The 10,783-nt window shown below is 35.5% G+C and overlaps 2 protein-coding genes across 2 annotated transcripts in view; one reads left to right on the top strand and one right to left on the bottom strand.

Moving 5' to 3' along the window:
* Positions 1 to 923: 923 nt before the first annotated feature.
* Positions 924 to 5,606, top strand: LOC114725523 (protein DETOXIFICATION 46, chloroplastic-like). Its single transcript, XM_028912044.1, is given in 15 exon segments — positions 924 to 1,511; positions 1,607 to 1,701; positions 2,159 to 2,267; positions 2,430 to 2,485; positions 2,844 to 2,899; positions 3,336 to 3,474; positions 3,618 to 3,755; positions 3,855 to 3,923; positions 4,028 to 4,138; positions 4,243 to 4,371; positions 4,521 to 4,545; positions 4,548 to 4,597; positions 5,016 to 5,087; positions 5,174 to 5,233; positions 5,314 to 5,606. Coding segments are annotated over 15 exon segments (1,326 nt in total). The 5' UTR covers positions 924 to 1,390; the 3' UTR covers positions 5,410 to 5,606.
* A 1,605-nt stretch (positions 5,607 to 7,211) lies between these two features.
* The window catches only part of LOC114725548 (RNA-binding protein YhbY-like), a 20,826-nt gene continuing 17,254 nt past the window's right edge, over positions 7,212 to 10,783 (bottom strand). Inside the window, 4 exon segments of the mRNA XM_028912076.1 lie at positions 7,212 to 7,354; positions 7,436 to 7,633; positions 8,434 to 8,507; positions 8,510 to 8,675. Coding sequence (XP_028767909.1) covers positions 7,316 to 7,354; positions 7,436 to 7,633; positions 8,434 to 8,507; positions 8,510 to 8,645 — 447 coding nt within the window. The 5' untranslated portion in view covers positions 8,646 to 8,675 and the 3' untranslated portion in view covers positions 7,212 to 7,315.

Below are 10,783 nucleotides of genomic sequence, written 5' to 3'. Positions count from 1 at the left end.
AGAGCTTTTCACAATTTTTTTAAGCTGCAAAGGAACGTATTGTCAAGTTTTTTGGCCAGAAGTTGAGATCATGGTCAAATTGGCATATCATTGTTAAATGTTTTTTTTTGTCTTTCCAAAAATGAACTTAATCAGAACTCAGTTTGTCAAGAAAAGGTTTTTTATGTTAAAAATGTTATTAAATTTCAGAAAAGCATAAAATTATTTTTTTAAAAAAAATTTGAAGCGATAGTTTTCTTAAAACGTTATAAGAACTAACAAGTATGAAAATACATTAACAATTCTTTTTTTCTGGTACAGAAATACAACAATAATTTTCACTTTCAATAATAATTTTAATGTCAACAAATTTAATATATTTTTAAAATTTTGAATAATATTTTATACAGATGGGTAAATATAATTTTTCATAAAAAAAATAAAACAAGCTCAAATACCTCGGTGCTTATATCTGAAGTTTTTTTGACCGTGTTTTTTTTCCCCCCCACTTCCTGATGATTAATTATTATTGTTTTCTTCGTTTCTCTCTATGGGCTCTTTCAATTTTTTAAACTTCTCATCTTCCTCTTCATAATAAATTTGCTTCTTTTTTTTTTTTTTAATTGAGAGAGACAGAGAGGGGGAGGGAGGCAGCTACAAGAGAAAGAGAAAGCTGCGAGTCTTTGAAGATAAAACGAAGACGAAGGGTCGGCTCCGTCCGACAATAATTAGCCTGGGAAGTGGGAGGCCTTCTGGTTCTCATGCATTCCACTCGTTAAAATAATATTTAAAGCCCAAAAAAAAAAGAGAGAGAGAGGCGGCAGCGCAAAAGGGCACTAAGGGGGAACCCGGCCAAGCAACCATTTGCTTCTAAATTTATCGTTTTCTGAATTCTGATAAGGAAACATCCAACCAATTGTTGGGCGTGCAGAATTACAAGCCACTCGCTTTTCGGCCCCTTTTTGGGGCTTTGTCTTCCTTTCTCTTCCTTCCATTTTCTTGGAAGTTCGAAACCACTCTTCTGCTTCACTCCTTCATCACCGTCAAAATCAGAGATGGCACTTCAAACTCGCTTTCTTCACAACACTCTCTACAAGAACCCTTGTGCTTCTTCATCACTTCCTCACTCTTCAGCCTCCTTGTTCTCCAATCACCAACACCTCGATTCATCCCCACCTGCATTTCGCATTCCTACTTTTCCTTCAAATCCATTCCTTAGAACTCCCGGACGCATCGTGATTGGTTAGTCACTTGCGTTAATCGGAATCTAGAACTCATTGATGATAGCCGCGAAACTTCTGTGGCAAATGAGGATTATGTGGAGGAGGATTCTCGGGAACAAGATGGCGAAGTTGAAGTCGGGGGAGAGGTTGAGAAGAAGGAACTGGCTGACCAGAGTATATGGGGTCAGATGAAGGAAATTGTCATGTTTACAGGACCAGCAACGGCACTTTGGATATGCGGACCACTGATGAGTCTCATTGATACGGCTGTTATTGGTCAGGGAAGCTCCATTGAGCTAGCTGCCTTAGGTACTGAGTTCTGGGATATAATTTATCTACTCACTTAATATACCTTTTGATAGCTGAAGATGCATCATACGAACTCTTGTATTTCCTACGAGCAGGCCCTGCTACAGTTGTGTGTGATTACATGAGTTACGCGTTTATGTTTCTCTCGATTGCAACTTCTAACATGGTTGCTACTGCCCTTGCTAAACAGGTTAGTTTCTTGTTTCATTAGAATTATGACTTTTATTTTCCAAAGTTCAACTGTGACATCTTCAAATTTTACTATCTTGTATTCCTGCCCCACAGCCTTATCTTTCTATATAAAAGCTAGTTGAGGGCTGGTTGTCTTCCAAATCTATAATTTTTTTCTCTAAAATATTGTTGCTGATTGAAAGGTTCACCAAGGTTACTTTCAATGCATATAATTAAAGAGGTAGTCCAGGGAAATCAGCACACATTTGTTACAAATAGCAAACTTAACTAATTTTCTTAATATTCTCATTTAGTTCTCTAATTCCTATATTAATAATCAATAGTACATCACTTGACCAAGTTTTCTGGACATCGTAAATTTTGAATTTTTTTGGTATATTTTTGCGGTTCATATCTATCACTTTGTGTCTCCAGGACTTACACTGCTTTGCTTGAGCATATATATATATGTGTAGGATAGAGACGAAGTACAGCATCACATCTCTGTCTTGCTTTTAGTTGGGTTAGTTTGTGGCTTCGTGATGCTTTTGTTCACAAGATTCTTTGGTGCATCAATGCTCACTGGTACTGAAATCTACTACTTACTTTTTATGCATATGGAATGTGTAATGCTTTCACAGTCTGGTTGTTTTGTGCTCCTCGTAGGATGACAGCATCTTGCTTATTTAGAAAAGGGGGCATAACCAATCCAATGACTGATGAATTTTCTGTCTGCCCCCTTTTCAGCTTTTACTGGGTCAAAGAATTTGCATGTAGTTCCTGCAGCAAACACTTACGTACAGGTTTTTCTTTCTTTCTTTCTTTCTTTTTTTTTTAAATTATTGCATTTACTTTTTTTCATTTAATTGAAGACTACAATTTATATTTTCCAAAGTAAAACAAACTATGAAATAGTTGAAATTTGATGGAGGAAAGCAATCAAAGCCGTCATCAATTTTCATCTCTTTTTCTCATAAGAATAGATGAGGGCACTATAGCAACATTATTTCCTCTTAAGTTATCAGGACTCGTAAATAAGATTTTCCTTTTGCTTCCTAACTATTAAATAATGAAGTCGTGATTTTTTGGTAAATAAAGCTGTGATGTTTTCCTCTGTTTAACTTGCTTAAATGACTTAACCGGAGTCTCTTTTGCTGTCAGATTCGAGGCTTGGCATGGCCTGCATTACTTGTTGGATGGGTTGCTCAAAGTGCTAGGTCAAAATATGCTCTATTTATTTCTCAAGCTTTATTAGCTGAAATGAAAGATTGCTACTTTGTGCCTTTTTTTTTTTTTTAATTTGAGCCTTTACGAGATTCTGCTCGACATTCTATTTCATTTACATATAATTGTTCATATTAATCCTTGTGAGCTGTTCAATGGGATGATAGAGCTTCTCTTTATATTTGCTCAGAACCTGTTGTGACCCATTTTTCCTTGTTCAGATGGTGCTGAGATAGTATTACTGTTCGACCAATATGCATGACTATACTTTCGGGCTTCTCATTCAAATTTCCTTATCCTGTATCTTCAAGTTTCTACTTACCCTTAGCAGAGTTTATTGTAATACATGATGTCTTTCTATAAGTAATTCATTAAACATAGGCTTATTAATTGAAGCCATTGTCCTAATATTAGCGTTCTCTCTCACAGTCTTGGTATGAAGGATTCCTGGGGACCCTTGAAGGCTTTGGCCGCCGCTAGTGCTGTAAATGGCATTGGTGACGTAGTATTATGTATTTTTCTGGGCTATGGTATTGCAGGGGCCGCGTGGGCTACAATGGCATCACAAGTATGTTAAAATTCACATATAATGCATTAACTATCATATGCTGCTCCAAATGTTCTCAGTTTATGTGCCCATGCGTTCATGTGAATTATTATCCGTTAACTGTCATATATCCGATCCTTTACCTCTTGCCTTCCTGTTTTTAGGTGGTTGCTGGGTACATGATGCTTCAGAGTCTAAAAGAGAAGGGATATAATGCATATGCCCTCTCCATCCCCTCAGCCCAAGAGCTTTTTTCGATAGTTGGGCTTGCTACCCCTGTATTTGTTACACTGATATCAAAGGTTGCATCGAGTATTGAACTTAATTATGTTGCTTAAATCCGAATCTCTTTTGACTCCCCCCCCCCCCCAAAAAATGTTACTGAGACTTGTAATATATAGGTGGCTTTCTACTCACTACTTATATATTTTGCCACATCAATGGGCACACATACAATGGCTGCTCATCAAGTTAGTTTTACGCCTCTCTAATTTTTTTGCACTGTATTCCTTGATTTGCTTGCTGTCGGTATCTGAAATTCAAGGGCCCTGACATGACTTGACTCTAATGTTAGGTCATGGTTCAAACCTACACCACATGTACAGTATGGGGTGAACCTCTCTCTCAAACTGCCCAATCATTTATGCCGGAATTGATTTATGGCGCTAAGCGGAGTTTGGCAAAGGTTAGATTAGAAGGGATTTTCTTCACCTGTGGCTGTCACTGCTGCTGAATTTCTGCATGCATACTGTTGGAAAAAAAAATCCTGAATTTTCATAATGTCAACAGGCTAGAGTACTTCTAAGGTCTCTAGTAATAATTGGAGCTATACTCGGATTGCTGTTAGGAATTGTTGGGACATCAATTCCTTGGTTATTCCCCAAAATTTTTACACCCGATCAGATGGTTATCCAGGAGGTTAGTGCTTGCGCTTTATACTTTAGATAGTCATCTTATGTGGTGTCAATCATGATTTGCGTTAAAAAAATAAATGATTTTGAGAGCGGATATATTATATAAACAAAAATAGTAGTTAACTATTGTATTTGTGAACTGTGACCATGCAGATGCACAAGGTGCTGATTCCATACTTCTAGCGCTTGTTGTAACACCCTCCACTCTTAGCCTTGAAGGAACATTGCTGGTATGTTCATTTAACCCCTAAACTTTTCCAAAGAAATACAAGTAAAATTTAGGCCAGGACATAAACAGGCCGCGTCAAGTCTAATTGCTTAGAATTACCAATAAGCTCCCCTAAACTTACTTAAATAGGGTTGTCAGATTTGGGCGATCCATCCGCTGAATATGTTGTCGCCCCCTATTTATAGGCATCCATTACACGTTATCAACTGAACTCTGCTATTTCAACTTTAGTACCCCCTTTTTGTACTCTTTGTATGATGTGATCCATATCCTCTTATGCACTATCGAACGGTAACTTAACACAAATGCGTGATTATTTAGCGTATGATATATTTCTCCAACTTGCTTTGCTTTACTATTCATGGATTGAACATTATACGGCTACGTCTAGCAGTTTCATGGTGTGTTTATTTATGCAGGCTGGACGCGATCTGAGATTTATGAGTTTATCAATGGGCGGATGCTTCACCTTCGGTGCATTTATACTATTGGTAGCAACCCCTTTCTTGGTCTCCTTTGTACAATGTGATATCGCTCTCTCACTTCTTGCGTAACATTCAATTTCCCTTGACGCCAGATACTGAGCAGCAGGTATGGCTTGCAAGGCTGCTGGTTTTCGCTCGCAATATTTCAATGGGTAAGACTAGGATCTCCAGCTTGCATCAAGTACAGCATTGTTTATAAAATTCTGATGTTCAATTATTTTATCGTCTATAGGCTCGCTTTTCGATGTCCCTCCAGCGTCTACTTTCGCCCAATGGCATGTTATTCTCTGAAGATTTTGAGCAGTATAAGCAGCTCAAGGCTGCGTAGGTTGGGAGCTCAGTTTTATAATAATCATGACACACTTTAATCGGGATAGAAGCACTCTTGTATTTGTAGTATCAAAAAGGTAGGCATGCGCTTGTGATCATATGCCAGGGCTCACATTATTAATTCTTAGAAGCATGACGTAATGCAAGCAATTTATATGCCCAAGTGCTCCGACTGTAATTTTATTTCTAAATTTAGATCGATATTATATTCAGCGATCCAGGCACACAAACCAGGCCCGATGGAGAAGGTATTACACGCCTAAAATTCGTTATCATTTATATGCTTCCTCCATAAAAATATTTATTGCCAAAACTGCTTGAAATTTGTTTACTTAAAGGGGTGCAATTCTTTTTCAATTATGTACAATATATTTTTAGTTATATATGATTGTCTTTTGTTTTTCTTTTTTATACAGGATATACGTAACTTTTAAGCTACGCGCAATATATTTTTAAGTATGTGTAAAAATTTTAAAAAAAAATATTTACATATAGTTAAAGATATATTGCACATTTGAAAAGTTGTGTTCATTAAAAATGAGTCATACCCACGCAAGGACTTGGGTGGTCAAACAAATTTTAGGCACTTTTAAAGGATAAACATTTTAATGAGATTTTTCAGTAACTTTTATTATATATTATTACATCCTCCTAACTCCTTAGCATTGAAAAGTGAAAAAAAAAAAATTGTATGATTTAGAGCTTACTTGTATCAAAAATATAAATGAAATGAGTTTTTGAACCGATTTGTCTAATTTATGCCCGTATAAAAAGGTAATTTATTGTGATAAAAAATATAATTATTTTTACACGAACATAATTATTGGTCTCGGGCCAAATAGGATTGTTGGCCTTAGGCAATTAGGCAACAAATCCCTCCTCTGAATACCATTTCTATCAAAAATGGTCTTTCGAAGCAGCCATTTTCGTTCGAACCGGATAATTATTCATAGGAGCATATATGGGACGTGGTCCGAGTTTTAAAAGGCATGCGCAGTCAGTTTTTCTTCCACGATTTCAGATGCTGACGTTGGAATAACACCTAAAACACACACATTTTGTCGTGTTATGATCATCTACAATGAAGCCAACATCCATGGGTTTGTTTAGAATTTCTTATAAATAATTTTATAAATAACTTTTCATCCATGATCTACAAAATACAAAACAAATATATAAAATGAGTTTCATTCTAACTTATATGAATTGTGTATATAAATCATTTTAAACATAACGCCAAACATAGCCTATACATTTCTAAGCTTGTAGCAGCAACAATAAACTTTTTTCCATCAAGAAATATTGACTAAGTAGATCCTATGATGCCATTGAATTCAATCAATAACCAACTTAAGTTTGCAATCTATAATATTTCAGCTCTTTTTGGAAAATAATCAACATGCATAACCTAATTTCAGTTTGAGATTAGGGGTGTTTTTTTCGTACAAATCGAGACAAAACTATTTCTACATAGTTAGCTCGTACATCATAAATTAATTTAACCTAAATCCTCCAAAACAAGTTTGCTTCCTAGTTTCTCAAGCAAAATAATCATTGTACAAAACATGCAATATTCTTCCTCAGCAGTGAGATTTCAAAAAGTTACTTTCAAAATTACCTTCAATATTCATAAAATTACTTTCAAAAATTTAATCTAAATCCTCCGAAACAAGTTTGCTTCCCAGTTTCTCAAGCAAAATAATCTATGTACAGAACATGCAATATTCTTCCTCGGCAGCGAGATTTCATAAGTTACAAGAGTTCTATACATAACCATAGAAATTCATCTGCCTTAAATATGCTTGTGAATTTAGCTTCTAAATGCCATGCATGCAAAGCCTCACTCCGTATAGGGCAAACCTCAACATAAGTACACCAAGAATTGTTAGCTAGTGTTTCCAAAATTATCTCCGCCGCGAAAACTTTGACCCTTGCTCCTTACTCTGCAATATTTATTAGACAATTAGGGAAGTGTCGCGAGAGACAGGCGAAATTAGGAAAATGAAAGCTAAGCCCTTGCTTACTAGTTTTGGTTTTAGCTGTTTTCTCAGAAACACTTTTCGAGCTTGCTTCTTCTTCTCTTCTGCCTTCAATTTGGTGAGACTAGGCCTGTATATAATCACTGTCCGACCAATTTGACCAACAGTCACCGAACCAGTTGCTTCTTCCAGCTGCTTCACGACCTCATCTAGCTCTCCTGGACAAGTCCGGTGTATTTTAATCTGCATACGTGCCATTCAAATGCAAGTACAGATCAAAAGAATCCTTTTTTTTTTTAACGTCATCCAAGAATCATTGAGCTAGGGAAAGCAGAGAGGAAACGCAACATGAAGAAAAACAGTAAATTGGATATTTGTGCTTCAAATTACTCTTTCCCGTCCGCAGGTACCTTATTTTTGGATATCCCTTACCATTCAGTCACTGAACTACGTGAACAAAAACCTGCAATTGTTTCATACATACACTGATATCCCGAAACCTCAACTCAAATGGTAAAAATCTAACTCGTCCAAGGTCCGACTGTGTAATAATTTCAAGCAAAGACACGCTCAGCAACATATCTACCAACAAGCTAATTCACAACATAAAAGCATGCACACCAGATTGATATGATACTATTAACATATTATAGATTAGAAAACTACTTTCAAAAGCAAACCAATTAGACAAGCAATACACAAAAAGGGGCGAGGAAGAAAAAGACAGTCCAACAGAAGCAAACTACAGATGAACTTGAAACCTAGCTTAAAGGGAATCGCAGACCTCATGAATACTTGACAGCCTATGCCGAACAGAATCCCCAGTATAAGCTCGACAAGGAGGAAAATAGGAAATGAACATTAATTTCCCTTTATTATCCATTCTCTCCTTACTCGTCAAATGAAATATGATTCAAAATCCCGGCGTACAAATAAACAGACAATAATTTCCATAACTAATGCTAACATACAAAACTCAGAACCAAAAAGCAATCTCTAGAGGCATAGCATCAATTATAAACTAAATTTCAGGGAATTAGTACCTTGAGAAGCTCGTTAGCTTCAAGGGTCTCAATGAAAGAGGTCGCAACATTAGGTGTAACACCAGACTTGCCACCAACTGGCTTTTCAGCTTTCTCCCCAAGCTATGAGCGTAAGAGGCGAGCTCTTTCCTTTCCTTCACAGTGAGACTGGGCAACTTCAACCTCTCCTCCCTGTTTCTCTCTAATGGCGACAAATCTGAACCCCTACTCATCTCGATATGCTCATCTTCGTTTTCAATCCGCTCTCTTCAGTGTACGGTTCAATTGTTTCATCGTCCTCAGCAATGTCCGCCAAATCTCCAGCTCCCACAGCATCGCAATGTCTCTGAGGAGCAGAAATCACATGTGCAGAGAAAGAGTGAGAGAAGAAAGGATTAGAGAGGTGAGTGGGAGAGGCAAAGAGGGATTTCCGACGATGTGGAATTTGGATCCGTCCAACGAGTTTAGGTACAGCAGTGGGAGCAGTAGAGGAGGATAAGAGCAGAAGAGGTTTCAGAAAAGAAACATAAGAAGGTGAAGATGGCGATATCGAAGACAGAGAAGATGGTTGAGAACGAAGAATGTGCAATAGATGGCTGGATGGCGCATTTGCCGCCATAACCGCGCAAATCTTCGGATTGCAGCACCCTGCAAAGAAATTGAGAAACTTCGTTGGTGTTTCGGTTGAGGGTTTTTTATCTTCAAATGTGTCCTGGACCTTTTTGATGCAGTATCTACCGGACCAGTAGTAGTGGTCGCACCACAAACGATACAATGAAAGAATCAATAAAAATATAACTTTAGTCCTCTAATTTTAAATTGAGTTTCAGTGGGTCCTTAATCTTGGTTGCTCAATTTTATAAAATATTTTTTTAGTTTTTAAACCGTGATCATTTTTTTTATTCAAATTATTGTTATTTTTTGAATTTAAATTTATTATATTAATAATCAAAAGTATTTTGTCAATATTAAAATCTTAATGTTAGCATTTGTTTTTGGTTAACAACATTAAGATTGAAGAAATAAAATGGCACTTCTTGAAATTAAAAAATAAAAAAATCTTACGCAAAACTGCATCTTTTTCTCTCTCTTCTTTTTATTAATACCAGAAACTGCATCTTTCTCTCAGTATCCCTTTTTTTTCACCCCTCACTTGTAAATTGAAATGATTGATTAAGGGTGTGTTTGGCTCAATAAAAAAGATAGGAATGAAGGAATTTTAATGGAGATAAATGAGATGAAAGAAATGGAAGAGATTTTAATATTACCTTGTTTAGTTTAAGAAAAGAGAGGAGGCAAAATATTTTGTATGGACAACTTTACCCCTATATTATTTAAGTTGATTTTTACAAACTTTATAGAATAATTAATAAAATATAATTATAAATAATATTTAATATAGGGACAATGACAAAAAAAGAAATTGCAATTTGTAAATGCCAAACAAAGAATGTCAACAAAAATTCATTGTCATTTGCAAATTTAGACTTGTCAATACTAAATAAAGTTATGTTATCAAACCTGATTTGGGATTTGCAATTTCCAACTTCTTTTTCTGTCATTCTCCCTTTAATATATGAGGGAAGAGAAGTATGATTGGATCCATAAATATATCAAATCACATACAATTCAGTAATAAAGAGTAACGTGATATTACTAAAAAAATAATATAGACATATTAGTCAACACAAGTCAAAATATTACCATTTTCTTTCAAGTTCTTCCAATTTTAGAAGGGAGGCTTATGAGAGGAGGGAAGAGAAAAGATTAAAAATTTTTGCTTCCCTTCTAAAATGTTTATCTTACAAAATAAAAAAAATGATTAAAATCTCTCCTCTTCTGTTCTAAATCCTTCATGGGAGGGCATCCCTCGTCGCTTCGTTTAGGGCTATTTCGCACATGCCTTTTTTTTTTGCTCATATATTCGTGTCCTCTTAATAGAGAGAGAGAGAGAGAGAGGAAAGTTACTAAATTTAATCTGATTCGCGCAATTACATTGAATTTTTTAAAAAAATTAAAATTAAAATTCCCCAATTTTTTTGACTTTTCATATTTTACTTTCTAACAGTACTCCTTGATTTTTAATATAAGATCAAGTTGATTAATTTGAAAAGATTAAAAAAGTTTATAAATTATTTGATTATAGTATATATTACATGATAATTATAAATACTTTAAGATAATTTAGCAACTTTCTTAATTTTTCAAAATTAATCATATGGATCTTATCCTAAGAATTGGAAGTATTTTTTGTTTTAATTCATACACTACATCGTAGCCATCATTTCCCCTTCCTTTATTAGTTACTACAATTGTTGTCAAACTCGCGAGATAACTCTCGAGTTTAATGTTTCTACATTTTTAACTTATA

The sequence above is a fragment of the Neltuma alba genome, unplaced genomic scaffold (assembly GCF_004799145.2).
Source record: "Neltuma alba isolate B1F8T4 unplaced genomic scaffold, ASM479914v2 tig00012255_pilon, whole genome shotgun sequence".
In the NCBI taxonomy this organism is placed as follows: Eukaryota; Viridiplantae; Streptophyta; class Magnoliopsida; order Fabales; family Fabaceae; genus Neltuma; species Neltuma alba.
The sequence above is the reverse complement of the archived record's forward strand: the minus strand, read 5'-3'. Positions and strand labels throughout refer to the sequence as shown.